This window comes from Dipodomys spectabilis, unplaced genomic scaffold (genome assembly GCF_019054845.1).
Source record: "Dipodomys spectabilis isolate Male_0828 unplaced genomic scaffold, ASM1905484v1 ptg000097l, whole genome shotgun sequence".
Taxonomy (NCBI): Eukaryota; Metazoa; Chordata; class Mammalia; order Rodentia; family Heteromyidae; genus Dipodomys; species Dipodomys spectabilis.
The window spans coordinates 2,536,805-2,552,031 of NW_024870774.1; the positions used below are offsets into that span (position 1 = coordinate 2,536,805).

Sequence of the window (15,227 nt, forward strand, 5' to 3'; positions counted from 1 at the left end):
GTCAGGGTTCTGCGACGACCTTCACCCGCGGCGCGGTGGGTGTGGCCTCCGGGTGGTCCGCCCAGACACGTGGGTTGGACGCCGAGTCCTGGGCCCTGCCCACTTAGTCCCCTCCGGGAATCGCTGTGGACTTCAGGTATTGTTTCCTCGCTTCCCCTCGGCAGACACGATCACTCATCTTAGGACTGCACTCTGACCTGGACGGGGGGGGGGGGGGTCCCGCCCATGGCCAGAATAAAGTTCTCCAGTTTCAAGTCTGGTGAGTTGGACAGAGCGAGGACCCTTTTTGAAGAAACCCCAGAAACAGGATGGACTCACATGTTCTCCTCACTAAAGGCTCAGGAGCCCTCCCCGGCTTGGCCATACTGGGGCCAGGTCAGTGGCCAGAGCTCTGGAGAACTCAGGGCTTTACGAAGATGGCGCCCTAAGGGGCTGCTTCTCCAAATTCCTGCACCTAGTTAGCCCCATACGGAGGGTCGCAGTGCCTCCCGAAGAGCTGCTCGCAGCGCCCTTTTCACCCTGTAGGCCATCCTGGCCGGAGGCTCACATTCAGTTGTGCTCCTCTGATCCGCTCCCCTCCAAGGATCCAACCTCAGCTCCCGCTTCTGTCCCTAGCTGGGTCCTGACTCCACACACAGTCAGCACATTTACCTCAAAAGCGTCTCCCCCCAGCCTGTCTTCAACAATTTTAATTTTAAATTTATTATTGTTATTATAAAAGTTATGTGCAGAGGGGTTACAGTTGCATAAGGAGGGTAAAGAGTACATTTCTTCCTGGACAATCACTTTTTCTCTTGCTCTCTCCCAGTTTTTCCCTCCTGTCCCCACCCCAAGGTGTATCGTTCATTTTCAACATAGTGTCCAGTGAGTACCATTGCTGCTGCATTTGTTTGCCCCTCCATTTCCCCTCCATTTCTGTGCTTCCCCTCTACTCAAAATGACATATAAGCAAACAAATAGGACAAAAAGAAAAGGAAAACCCTCGTTTCCATTTCCCAGAGCTTATTTCAACAAATATTATTTTGTATGATCAGATGCACATAGTCATTGTTCCTCTAAAAGCGTCTCTTTATCTCCACAGGTGTCCTTTGAGTTATGGATGTTCCCATGAAGGGCCAAGTGTGTGTGGTGACTGGTGCCTCCAGGGGTATTGGCCGTGGGATTGCCTTGCAACTCTGCCAAGCAGGTGCTACAGTCTATATTACTGGCCGCCATCTGGAGACACTTAAGGCTACAGCTCAGGAAGTGAGTAACTGACCACCTGAAGAAGTCTTTCCAAATCCCTTACCTGACACAACATGACTTGAAAATTTACTAAGAATAACATAAATAAACCATGAATAAATTTAGATTGGACTAAGATTTGCTAAGTACATTTTATGGGGGGAAAAAACTTTCACTTGAGGGCTTAAAATATACAGCTAATCTTTTGGACCTGTGCCTTCCTCTATTTTAAGCAAGACTTTATTAAATTATACATTTTCCCTTTCTACTGGAGTTTAGTAAAATAAATAAAAACTTGAGTATCTATGAATTGCTAGGCATTGGGCAAACCACTGTGGTTTCCAAGAATAATAAAATACAGTTTTTGCTCTTAAAAGATAGAGTCCAATAGGACACGACCATTTCAATGTAAATATGATAAGAGGGAAGATATTAACAAAAGGTTCAAGGGGCAAGGGATGATAGGGCATCTAGGTGATAGGGAAGTGGACAATGTATGCCTTGAAGCAAGTCTTGAAAGATAAAAATTAGATAAAGTTAGGCAACTCATTCTAAGATACGTGAGCAAATAGTGAAAGAGTCGGTCATTGTGAGGTAAGGTAGGGGAAGAGTAGATGGTGAGAGGCCAGAGGAGGAATGAGTCAGAGGCTGCGGGTAAGCTTTGTTGTGGAATGTTTGCTTGGCAATATGCAAGGCTCTAGGTTTAATCTCTAGCACTGAAAACAAAAACAAACATCCTGATAATGAATGTAGCCTATTTGTGTTTTTATGGATTCTTTGTGGGTTTTGTTGTTGTTGTCTGGTTTTTGTTTTGTTTTGGTGCTAGTACTAGGGCTTGTACTCAAGGTGTGGGCACTGTCCCTTAGCTTTCCCCCTCCTCAGGCTGATGCTCTATCACTTAAGCCAATTTTTGCTGGTTAATTGGAGATAAGAGTTTCTTAGTCATGGGGGCTGGGAAGGTGGCTCAGTGGTAGAGTTGCTTGCCTTGCAAGTATGAGGCCCTGGGTTCAATTCCTCAGCACCACATAAATAGAAAAAGCCGGAAGTGGCGCTGTGGCTCAAGTGGTAGAGCGCTAGCCTTGAGCTGAAAAGCTAAGGGACAGCGCCCAGACCCAGAGTTCAGGCCCCACGACCGACCCCCCCAAAAAAGACTCTCATAATCGTTTCTCCCCAGGCTTACGTCAAACCCCGATCCTCAGACCTCCACCTCATGAGTAACTAGCTGGCCACATTTTTGTTTTAGATTGTTTATACTGACTGGATTATGGAGAACTAACTTAAGGCAAAAAGATTGGAGGTCAAGTGAGCATTTAGGAGGCATCTCAATAATTGAAGCAAGGGGGTCCAGAGCATGCACCTGGAGAACAGTTCTTAAATAAGGTACTCTTCTACCTTGGATGTTGGAGGATGTGGACACATTTGTAGCAGGTGAAGCAGAACAGAAAGTAGGAATGTTTATACCTGATAATTCTGGGGTTTTGTTTTTCTTTATTTCTTTATTTTGTCAGTCGTGGGGCTTGAACTCTGGGCCTGGGCACTGTCCCTGAGCAATTCGGCTCAAGATGAGCGCTTTACTACTTGAACCACAGCTCCATTTCTGGTTTTCTGGTGGTTAATTGGAGATGAGAGTCCCACAGACTTTCTGGCCCTGGCTGGCTTTGAACTGTAATTCTCAAATCTCAACCTCATGAGTAGCTAGGATTACAGGAGTGAGCCACCAGAGACCAGCTTTTATTTTTATTTTTTAATATGTGGTATTTATTTTATTTGTTGTCGGTTGTGAGGCTTGAACTCACAGTCTGGGTGGTGTCCCTAAGCTCTTGCTCAAGGCTAGCACACTACTACTACTTTGAGCTATAGTATCACTTCTGGTTTTTGGAAATAAGAACCCCACAGAGGGGCTGGGAAGGTGGCTCAGTGGTAGAGCGCTTGCCTTGCAAGCCTGAGGCCCTGGGTTCGATTCCTCAGCACCATATAAGCAAAAAGAAAAAAGCCGGAAGTGGTACTGTGGCTCAAGTGGTAGAGTGCTAGCCTTGAGCTGAAGAGCTGAGGGACAGCGCCCAGGCCCAGAATTCAGGCCCCATAACCGGACCTCCTCTCCCCCCCCCCCCCCCAAAAAAAAAAAAAGAATCCCACAGAGACTTTTCTGCCTGGGCTGTCTTTGAACCGAGATTTTCATATTTCAGCCTCCTAAGTAGCTAGGATTACAGGCATGTGCCACCAGTGCCCGGCTAATTCTGGGTTTTTAGTAGCCATCAAGAGCATTGGTAAAGTGAGGGGAAGAGGAATGGGACTAGTAAGGGTTCTAGGTGAGTGATAAAGTAGGTAGGAGCTTAAGGATATGACAGTTAGAAAGGACAAAGGACAAGTGTCATTTGTTTCTAGGAGTAGGCTGCATGCATTGTCTTTTACCTTGGCTTTCAGAGCATAGTGCCTTGCACTTGATAGACCTTAGTAAATGCCTGTGATTTTGAACCTTGACATCCCAGTCCTCCTTGCTGTGTTCCTGAAACTCCTAAAAAATACACTAGAGGGCAGTATTGCCTTGCTATATTAACTCAGCTTTGCTTTCCCTATCACGTTCTCAGTTCCCAAGCCCATTTAGTTAGGAAATTATGTTATATCTCACACTAGTGCACAACTCTGCGTTCATGTCCCCTGTTCCTCTCCAGGCACAGTCCCGTGGTGGCCGTTGTGTGCCTGTGGTGTGTGATTCAAGCAAGGAAAGTGAAGTCAAAAGCCTTTTTGAACAAGTGGATCAGGAACAGAATGGGCGGCTGGATGTGCTGGTCAACAATGCCTTTGCCGGGGTCCAGGTAGCCTTTGAGTTTGATCCAACCCCACATTCCTTCCCTCCTTCTGAGACCTGTTAGTACTAATCCCCATTTGTTGTCTCCTCCATTAGTCATTCCTTTACAATCTCCTGCCCTCAGATCATCTAATCAGTCACCCTCCCTGTGCCTTCTAGACCATCCTCAACAACAGTAAGTCCTTCTGGGAAGCCCCTGCCACCATTTGGGATGACATAAACAATGCTGGACTCAGGTGAGTATTCCCTGTGACTCTGTAAAACCTGGGCTCCCCTTGCTCAGAGAGCAAAGCCAGAGCCTTATCTTTTTTCCTCAGGCTTTCCTAATCTCTGTCTTTCTTTCTCCTTTCTGTTGATTTGTCTATTTATATCTGGAGAAGTACCATATAGGTGAATCTGTACTTGTGAATGTCAACTTTTTCTTGTTTTTTTTTTTTTTTTTGTCCGTTGTGGGGCTTGAACTCTGAGCCTGGCTGCTGCCCCTGAGCTCTTCAGCTCAAGGCGAGCACTCCATCACTTGAGCCACAGTGTCACTTCCAGCTTTCTGGTAGTTTATTGGATATAAGATTTCACAACTTTCTTGCCCCAGGCTGGCTTTGAACCGTGATCCTCAGATCTCAGCCTCCTGAGTAACTAGAATTATAGACGTGAGCCACCAGCACCTAGCATGTCAACTTTTGATCTATTTCTATTGGTCATTTTTATCTGAGAAAGCCTCTGGCCTTTCCTCTGTCTCAAGACCCGAAGGGAACTTTCCTGGAAATTCAGCAGTGTCAACAGTCTATAGTCTGTGCTTGTAAAAATGATTGGAGGGGTTGGGTGCTGGTGGCTCATATCTGTAATTCTAGCTACTCTGAGGATTGTGGTTCGAAGCCAGCCTGGGTAGGAAAGTTTGTGAGACTCTTATCTCCAATTAAGTACCAAAAAGAAAAAGAAAAAGCTGGAGTGGAGGTATAGTTCAAGTGGTAAAGAGCTACCCTTGAGCAGAAAATCTCAGGGATAGTGTCTAAGCACTGAGTTCAAGCCCCTGAACTAGCACAATGATTGGAGGGATTCTTTTGTTTATGTAACAATAACAATATGTCCTCCTTCCAGACCTACAGGCAAGTGCGTTTCCAGTGCAGAGTTGGAACATAGGGATCTTTGTGTGTATATGTGTGCCAGTACTGGGATTTCAACTCAGGAGCTGAGCACTTTTTCACTCAAGACTGGCAGCTCTACTTGAGCCATAGCTCTACTTCTGCTTTTTTGGCAGTTAATTGGAGATGAGTCTCATGGACTTTCCTCCCTCGGCTGGCTCCTCAGATCTCAGCCTCCTGAGTAGCTAAGATTACAGGCATGAACTACCGGTGCCCAATGAAACTGTTGGGCTGTTTTGGGGTCACACATACATCTGGCACAGGTGTAAAGTAAACACATTTAGAATTTACCCAGTGTAGTCTCAGAGTTATACCTGTTGGTTACTATTGGAATGATGTTACTCTCTCCGGTAATTAAATTACAATTGATAGTGGGAGGGAAGGGATGGTAGGGGGAAAAAAGGAGGAGGCTACAATGCTTGATAGGAAATGTACTCATTACCTTGCTCATGTAACTATAACCCCTCTATACAGTATTTTTACAATAAAAAAATTAAAAATACATTTGATAGAGGTAATCTGTCTCCTGTGAGATGATCTAGAAATCTAGGACTACAGCATCTAAGAACACCCACTGGGCCAATTTTGGTACTCTGTTGGCATCTCAAGAAAGCAAGATTAGAATGCAGTTGTGAGCCAGAATGTTGATGACTCATGACTATTATCCTAGCTACTTGGGAGGCTGAAATCTGGAGGATGTCAATTTGAAGTTAGTCCAGGAAGAAAAATTCACAAGATTCTATCATCTCCAAAATAACCAGCAAAAAACCATTCTAAAAGTGTGCCTCAAGTGGTAGCTTGCCTCCTGTGCCAGCCAGGCCCAGTGAGCAAGCCAGTGCTCATAGCCTCCAAGGCATGCCTTCTACAACTTCATCTCTTGCTGGTCAGGGCTATACACTTGAACAGGGAGGGAGTCATGGTAGAGAGCCAGAGCCTAAGCTCCCCACCTTGATCCATGATGAATGATTTTGTTTAGCCTTTATAGCAGCTCACTAGCACTTTCCCTTCCTTTCCTCCTCTCATATAAATGTATTGCTTTCCTCTGTATTACCTGGGGCAGGGCTTTCCCCCTTAAAACTATAATGCTGCCAGTTTTCATTCAAAGGAGTTTATCCAATCACCATGCAAAAGAAATTTTTTTCTAGTTAACAAGTATATGTATATTACTGAAAAAGATTGTGGGAAAAAAATGTAAAGGTGAGCTGAGGGGTAGAGTGCTTGCCTAGCATGCACACAATTCCTTAGTACCAAATCCACAGAAAAAACTGGAAGTAGTGCTGTGGCTCAAGTGGTAGAGTGCCAGCCTTGAGCAAAAGAGGTTCAGGGACAGTGCCCAGGCCCTGAGTTCCCGCCCCAGGACTGGCAAAAAATTAAAAAATGTAAAAACTAGTAAAAATATTGCCAGGCATACTGGTGTACATCCGTAGTCTCAGTATTTAGGAAACTCAAAATCATGTCCTCTTGCCTCAGCTTCACAAGAACTGGAATTACTGGTGTATAATACTATGCCATCTGATTATTCTTTTTTTCATGTTTATTCTTTCCTGTACTCTGTACTTATACAGAAATATGTGTGTTAGCATTTGTATGTGTTTGTACATGTATATGTCTTATTTTTTTTTTTTATATTAAAGAAGCAACGTTATTGAGAAGGTTCATACACTGACCGGCCAGGGCCGCAGCACAGGCTCGGGAGCAGATACTGCGACTGTATGTCCTATTTTTAAGAAACAAGTCTGTCAGTCATGTTTTCTAATTTCTGTCCTGGTACAATGCTCAGAAAAGCCTTTCCCACATCAAGTTATAAACACATTTGAGCCAGGCACTGGTGGCTATGCCTATAATCTTAGCTATTCAGCAGGCTGAGATCTGAGAATTGTGATTCAAAGCCAACTCAGACAGGAAAGTCTGTGAGACTCTTTTAACTCTTTTAACCACCAAAAAGCCAGAAGTGGAGCTGTGGTCCAAGTGGTAGACCACTAGCCTGGAGCAAAAAAGCCAAGAGCCAGTGCCTAGGGCCTGCGTTCAAGCCTCAGTACTGGCATAAAAAGATGATAAACACATGTGATAATGTATTTAGTACTTCTGTGCTTTTATTTTTTGGTTTAAATACTGAATCCTTTTTAGAATTTATTTTTGAATAATAAATGAGGCAGTGGCTCAGTCCTCTCCAACCCAAGTATCTGTTCAGTTGTCCATTTACTGAATGATGCATCTTTCTCCACTGACTTGAAATAAGCCTTCTAATAAATGTTCTTGTATTTATTCCCACTTGCATTTGTATCTAATTGTTGACTATTTTATTGGCTTACCTGTCCACTGCACTTTTTATTTTTTTTGGGGGGGGGTCCAGTCGTGGGGCCTGAACTCTGGGCCTGGGCGCTGTCCCTCAGCTCTTCAGCTCAAGGCTAGCACTCTACCACTTGAGCCACAGTACCACTTCTGGCTTTTTTCTTTTTGCTTATGTGGTGCTGAGGAATCGAACCCAGGGTCTCATGCATGCAAGGCAAGCGCTCTACCACTGAGCCACCTTCCCAGCCCCTCCACTGCACATTTTAAAGAATCATCCTTAGGCCGGGCACCGGTGGCTCATGCCTGTAATCCTAGCTACTCAGGAGATTGAGATCTGAGGATCACAGTTCAAAGCTAGCCCAGGCAGGAAAGTCCATGAGACTCTTATCTCCAATAAACCACTCAGAAAACTGGAAGTGGTGCTGTGGCTCTAGAGGTAGAGTGCTCACCTTGAGCTGAAGAGCTGAGGGACAGTGCCCAGGCCCAGAGTTCAAGCCCCACGACCGACAAAAAAAAAAAAAAAAGAATCATCTTTAGTTGTACAAAGGGTGTATATGGATAATCATGAGTAACAGAGGAAGAAAATCCCTTCACCTACAAAACATTTTTTCTTTTTCTGTTCCTTTTGAGAGGGTGAGGGGGGCCAAGACTTGAACTCAGGACTTGGGTCCTGTTGCTTTTGGCTTTTTTTTCTGGTAATTTGAAGATAAAAGTCTCACAGACTTTTTTGTCTGGGCTGGCTTTGAACTACAATCCTTAGATCTCAATCTCCTGAGTAACTAGGATTACAGGTGTGAGCCATCAGCAACTTGCCATTTTTTTTAATGTTTTCTGGCTCTCCTCTTATGTTAATTGATCTTTAGATTATATTTTTCATTTCTTCTAAAAGTCTTATGAGCAAATATATTAATTTATATCAAGTAAATATTTTTCATGTTAGTTCTTCTGTAAAATTTTGTCTATATTGCCGGGCACCAGTGGCTCATGACCTGTAATCCTAGCTACTCAGGATGCTGAGATCTGAGGATTGCAGTTCAAAGCCAGCCCAGGCAAGAAAAGTCTGTGAGACTCTTTATCTCCAATAAATCACCAGAAAACTGGTAGTGGTGCTATGGCTCAAGTGGTAGAATGCTTGCCTTGAGCTGAAGAGTTGAAGACAGCGCCCAGGCCCAGAGTTCAAGTCCCACAACTGAAGAAAAAAAATGTCTATAGTTCTGTCATAGTTGTAGTTTATTTTTCCATATAGACCTTATTTATTTATTAGGTTTTTTTGGTCCTTAGAATTAATTTATGTGGGTGGATTTTTTTGTTTTTGTTTGTTTTTTTGCTGGTTCTGAGGCTTGAACTCAGAGCCTGGGCACTGTCTCTGAGCCTCTTTGTGCTCAAGGCTAGCACTCTATCACTTGAGCCAAAGCACCACTTCTGGCTTTTTCCAAGTAGTTTATTGGACATAAAAGTCTCACAGACTGGGCCTGGGAAGGTGGCTCAGTGGTAAAGTGCTTGCCTTGTATGCATGAGGTCCTAGGTTCGATTCCTCAGCACCACATAAGCAGAAAAAGCTGGAAGTGGGGCTGACTCTCAAGTGGTAGAGCGCTAGCCTTGAGCTGAAGAGCTGAGGAACAGTGCTCAGGCCCAGAGTTCAGCCCCCACAACCGACAAAAAAAAAAAAAGACCAAAAAAAAAGTCTCACAGACTTTCATGCGTGGACTGGCTTTGAACCATGATCCTCAGATTGTAGCCTCTGCTGAGCCACTGGCGCCTGGCTTTTTCTCTTTAATTAATTTTTATATTGTTATTCTAAAGGTGATGTACAGAGGGGTTATAGTTATATAAGTCAGGTAAAGAGTACATTTCTTTTTGGACAATGTCACACACACACACACACACACACACACACTTTTTGGACAATGTCACACACACACACACACACACACACACACACACACACACACACACACACACACACACACACCCCAACCCTTGAGCTTTTTTGCTCAAGGTTGGCACTCTACTACCTGAGCCACAGCTCTACTTCTAGCTCTTTATGTTGTTGTTGTTTAGAGATTCAGGGACTTTCCTGCCTGGGCTGGCTTCATACTGCAATTCTCCAATCTCAGCCTCCTGAGTAGCTAGGATTATAGGCATGAGCCACTGGTGCCCAGCTCTAATTTATGTTAGTAATTGCAATTATGACAAAACATTTTTCCCCACACTTCATATAAAGATCATCCTTTCTCAGCTGGTTCCCAGCCTGATTCCTCGGGTCTGCAGCTGCCCCTGTGTGGCCTTCTCGTGACAACTGTAGCCACTGAAGGCCTAAGTAGCTGCTAGGGGCTACAGCATGCAGATCAGCATTAACAGTTTGTTCCTTCTCCTTCTCCTTCCTTGCCCACCTTCTAGAGGCCACTACTTGTGTTCTGTGTATGGGGCACGGCTGATGGTACCTGCTGGCCGGGGGCTCATTGTGGTCATCTCCTCCCCTGGTGGACTTCAGTATACATTCAATGTTGCCTATGGTGTGGGCAAAGCTGCGGTAAGGACCAGTGCCAGGGGTTTAGAAGATATAAGACACTTATGCTACTTACAGCTAGAAGGTACAGTCCCTAGTGGCCAGGATGGTGAGGCTAGCTAGGCCCTTACCTCTCCATCTGTCCCAATCTGAGGGAGACTTTCTCTGCTTTACCCTCTCCTCCTTCCATCTACCAGTAGAGGCATCAAATTGAGGAAGTGATTAGTATTCCTACTAGGGCTCCTATTCCTTAAGGCTCCTGAGAAGGGCAGAGGCTAGCTTGGCACTGGTGGCTCACCAGTAAGTAAGCCTAGCTATTCAGGAGGCTGAGATCTGAAGATCTCAGTTCGAAACTAACCCAGACAGGAAAGTCTATAAAACCCTTATTTCCAATTAACTACCAAAAAAAAAGCCTGAAGTGGAGCCATGGCTCAAGTGGTCAAGTGGTAGAACACTAGCCTTGAACACAAAAGATCAAGGACAGCACCCAGGCCCTCAGTCAAGCCTCAGAACCAGCAAAAGAAAAAGAAAAGAAAGGAGGAGAAAGAAAGGGAAAGACAGAAAGGAAGAAAGAGAAAGAAAAAAAAGGAAGAAAGAAAGAAGAAAGAGAAAGAAAGAAAGGGAAGGGAGGGAAGGGCCTTGGAGCATACTTGTTAGATGCAAAGGGAGACAGAAAAGGAAGGTGACATGCCAGGTGCCCTGGCTCTCATTCTGCCTTCTATCCCTCTACAGTGTGACAGACTGGCTGCTGACTGTGCCCATGAGCTGCAGCACCATGGAGTCAGCTATGTATCTCTGTGGCCAGGGATGGTGCAGACAGAACTGCTGAAAGATTATATGACAAAGTGTGAGAGCCTTGATGATCCTAAGTTTAAAAAGGTTGGCAAAGGGGTTGGGAATGTAGTTTAGTGGTAGAGTACCTGCCTAGTATTCATGAAGACCTGGGTTTGATTCCTCAGTACCACATAAACAGAAAATGCCCGAAGTGGCACTGTGGCTCAAGTGGTAGAGTGTCAGCCTTGAGCAGAAGAAGCTCAGGGACAATGCCCAGGCTCTGAATTCAAGCCCCGGGACTGGCAAAAAAAAAAAAAAGTAACATTCCCACATATCAGGGCTTCCCAGAGCAGACAGAGGACTGAGCATTGTGTTGTGTTATCAGTCTTGTAAGAGAGATGCTACCTCCATTTTACAGGTAGTGAAAATGAACCACAGAGAGATTAAGAAACTTGGTCCAGAGCTGGGGATAGAGTACGTGTGCTTAGCATGTATGATCCCTGGGTTCAATCCCCAGCACAGGGCAGAAAGAAAAGAAGTTTGTCTAGATCATATATGTCTGGAGTGAAAAGGCTGTTTAGCACTGAAGCCCAGGCACTTGACCCCTGCTCTGAAGAAGCCTGGAAGATCCAGACCCTCATCAGTGCTGGAATCCTTCCTCTTAGGAATGACAAAAGATCCTGGTGCAGAGGCATCATGCTTGCCTGCGTGTTGGGAGTAGCAGCTCTGGTGCCTCCTAAGACACTGGGTCTTACAGGTCCTGCATGTGTCTGTGGCCTCTCTCCTAGAACTGAAGATGAAAGGGAGGAAGATTTGGAGAATGCTCTGATCTAGGTGCCAGAGGCCCATGCCTATAACTCAGGAGGCTGAGACCTGGGGATGAGCAAAAAAGCTCAGGGATAATGCTCAGGCTGAGAGAGGAAGGGAGGGAGGGAGGGAGGGTGGGAAGAAGGGTGAGAAAAAGAGGAAATAAATTAACTCTGTACTTCTCAACCTGTTTTTCAGTACCTACCACGTTTCTCAACAGCAGAATCCACAGAAATGAGTGGCAAATGCGTGGTGGCTTTGGCAACAGGTAAAGAATTTGGAGCAGCCAGAAAGGGTATGAAGGATCTGCAGAGCAGACCGAGTTTTGGTTCAAGTGGTGACTGAGGAATATACCTAGCTTTTCTCTGTCATTTGAAGCTCCATGAATCAGTACTCCTGGTTTGTGGGTTATGAGTCTTAAGCACTGGCTCTGGGAGGTGTAGCCAAAGGCCTTCATAGAAACAAGAGAAACAATGTTCCTGAGTGCTCAGTGATGTTCTTGTCCTGTTCGGCCCAAATCTTGTCCCTCTGTACCACTCCCATGATCACCATCTCTAACCATGTATGTGCCCACAGACCCTAATATCCTGAGCTTGAGTGGGAAAGTGCTGCCATCCTGTGACCTTGCTCGGCGCTATGGCCTTCAGGATGTGGATGGTAAGAGCTGTGGTCCAGCAGCCATCTTTGACTGCCATTCCTTCTGTTCCCTGCTCACTCCTTTTCCTCAATCTATTCTGTCAGGGTTGGGAGTGGTAGGCAGAGGTCTAATTTATCCTTCTGTTGTTCCCAGGACGCCCTGTCCAAGACTATCTTTCTTTGAGCTCTGTTCTCTCACAAGTCACCAACCTGGGATGGTTGGCCTCCTACTTGCCTGGCTTTCTCCGCACACCCAAGTGGATTATTACCCTCTACACCAGCAAGTTCTAACCCTCCCGATCTAACATCATAAACTTGCCTTAGCCTTTCCTAAAAGAGAGTGTCTCTGCTGGGCATCCTTGGTGAATCTGGAAGTCCTTGTAAGTCCTTTATATCTTGGTTTTCCTTGTCCATACATTTTACCTTTTGTCTCAATGTTGAAAAATGTAGACTAATAAAAGTCTAGTTTCCTGATTCAGTATGTTTGTAAGTGCTGATTCTATACTCAGAAAGACACAGATGTATGAATGTTTAAGTTCTCAAAGGACTCTCTGTCCCTAGAATAAGGCCTCTTTCCTCCAGTCCTGATCCTGCTCTACCTGCCTGTTTCCCAGGCTCCAGCTAGAGAGTGGGGTCCCTTTTCAACCAGAGGCTCCCAGTCGCACACCGTTTTCACCCTCTCATTCTACCATCTCTTTGGGATGACTGCTGACTTCTAGCTGGGCTGATCTCTGGGAGGTCCAATCCAACATGGACAGATGCCTTGGTATGTCAATGCTTTCCCAGAATTGGAGAAGGTACTACCCAATTCCAGGTAAGGGATAGAGGATCAGCTACTGCCACTGGCATACTCTCATCCTACCTCTTGGGATAATATCCCTGAAATGCTTCTTCACATCGAATTACACAAGCCCTTTAGGGTCATTTTGCCTACTTAATGACAAACTTCACTGTCCTCCAGAGCCAAAGGGCTCCAGGAGACCTAGTAGTTCTTTGAAAGTGACAGGTACCTTTGGCACAAGCACAGTGAAGGGGGTATCCGGCACAAAATGAGGTAGGGAAGGTTCCTGGAGGATCTGGATAGACACTAACAATGGCAATTACAAGAAGATTCAAGCGGAAAACTGGCTTGATCAGACTTGCACTGAGGTACAGGCAGAGGGAGGAGCAATGGGCATCAAAGGAACCACAAGAGGCTGGCCCAGATTCAGTGTTGCCAATGTGACAGCAGTGGGGGTATGGGTCAGGGAAAGTTTCCAGGAGGCAGTGTCCATAGTTTGGGGGCCTGAGCCATCACAAGAATGCTGCAGTTGGCGGAGGGGGGGGGGGGCGCACTGGGGGGGGGGGGGGGGAGATGGGAAGGGATGGGAAAGGGAAACAAAGGAAGAGGCAACAATGCTTGATAAGAAGTGCACTCATTACCTTGCCCATGTAATTGTAACCCTTCTGTACGGTATTTTCACAATAAAAAGAAAAAAAAAGAAAGAACGCTGCAGTATTCTTGGCCTGGGGGACCATGAGGCCAGTAGTAGTACAGAGAAAGAATGTGCTTGAGCAGCTCTGAGAAGCCACCTTGCCTGAGGTTAGCCCCAGTGGTACACTGAGGAGCTGGCTGTGAGATAGCCCATTCTAGCTGGAGCAAATCAAGGGGTTTGGCTGATACCTGGACTATTGATCCCCAAAGAAGCTCAGAAAAATATGGAAATGAGATTTTTATGTTTTTCAGAGGTGACAATTACATAGCCTAGAATCCAAAAAGTAGAAATATGCCTAATCTCCAAAGACAGCCAGTGCTACCTTCTCTTCCTCTCTTCCTCCTCCTCCTCTGACTCCTCTTCTTTCTTTCTTTCTTTTTTCTTTTGTTTTTGTTTTTTGGTGGCAGTATTTCGGCTAAAACTCAGGACCTTTCACACTGTTGGCTTTTTTCCCCCCTAACATCTGGGGTTGTACCACTTGAACTACACACTTCTCTGGCTTTTTGCTGGCTAATTGGATATAAGTCTTACAGATTTGTCTGCCCTGGCTTCAAACCCCAGTCCTCAAATCTCAACTCCTTCTGAGTAGCTAGGATTATACATGTGAGTCCCTAGCACTTGCTACTCTATTCTTGAGTAGCCATAGAGAGAGCCCATTATTTTTATTTTCCTAGAAAAAAAAAAAACATGGGTCTGGGAATATAGCTTAGTGGTAGAGTGCTTGCCTAGCATGCATGAAGCCCTGGGTTGAATTCCTCACTACCACATAAACAGAAAAGGCCAGAAGTGGCTCTGTGGCTCAAGTGGTAGAGTGCTACCCTTGAGCAAAATAAGCCCAGGGACAGTGCCCAGGCCCAGAGTTCAAGCCCCAGGACTGGCAAAAAAAGAAAAGAAAAAGCAAAACACTTACTGAGAAGAGCATTTACTATAAGTATTGTCAATATGAATTTCCAAAGAAACCATATGCTGTTTTAACAGAAATACCAGGTTTACTATGGACAAAGCCAAGAAAACTAACAATGCCAGATATTGAATTTCTAGGGCACTGTCCTTTAACAAGAGACCGTTCATATACAAGCAAACATCTAAATGTATTCAGAGAGTTGCCTTTTTCTCTGTCTGAGGAGTTGTGTTTTCCAGTCTCAGAAACTTATTCTAGCTTTGAGTCTACCCTTCTAAGTTAAGCAGTGCTGGGCCCAGAGCCTCATCCTTGCAAGGCTTTCTGCATTACCATTTCTCCATTACCAGAAATTTGGGTGCCTTGCCAACAGGGAAGACAAGAGGCTGTGTGATGGCTTAAGGAGGAAAGACTTTAATGCTGAGACGTGCTATGAATGACTGGACCAGCCCAGCCCTGGACTTCCCCACAGCAGCCAGCTCACATCATGACTATGAGATATATTCATATCTACAGTGAAATTCAAAGAGAGGGGCTGGGAAGGTGGCTCAGTGGTAGAGCACTTGCCTTGCGTGCATGAGGCCCTGGGTTCAATTCCTCAGCACCACATAAGCAAAAAGAAAAAAGCTGGAAATGGTACTGTGGCTCAAATGGTAGAGCGCGC

The 15,227-nt window shown here is 45.3% G+C and overlaps 1 protein-coding gene and 1 pseudogene across 2 annotated transcripts; one reads left to right on the plus strand and one right to left on the minus strand.

Moving 5' to 3' along the window:
- The first annotated feature begins 55 nt into the window (after positions 1 to 55).
- Positions 56 to 12,668, plus strand: Dhrs1 (dehydrogenase/reductase 1). 2 transcript variants are annotated; one of them, XM_042686342.1, is made up of 9 exons: positions 56 to 136; positions 1,082 to 1,245; positions 3,897 to 4,040; positions 4,193 to 4,269; positions 9,865 to 9,997; positions 10,706 to 10,852; positions 11,753 to 11,822; positions 12,131 to 12,211; positions 12,345 to 12,668. In XM_042686342.1, the coding sequence occupies exons 2-9, from the start codon at positions 1,096 to 1,098 to the stop codon at positions 12,479 to 12,481; spliced, it is 939 nt and encodes a 312-aa protein (XP_042542276.1). In that variant the 5' UTR covers positions 56 to 136; positions 1,082 to 1,095; the 3' UTR covers positions 12,482 to 12,668. The 2 variants fall into 2 exon arrangements, with proteins under 2 accessions (XP_042542276.1, XP_042542277.1); XM_042686343.1 differs by lacking the exon at positions 56 to 136 and adding an exon at positions 241 to 259.
- Positions 12,669 to 14,629: 1,961 nt separating this feature from the next.
- Positions 14,630 to 14,741, minus strand: LOC122113501 (annotated as a pseudogene).
- Positions 14,742 to 15,227: the final 486 nt, after the last annotated feature.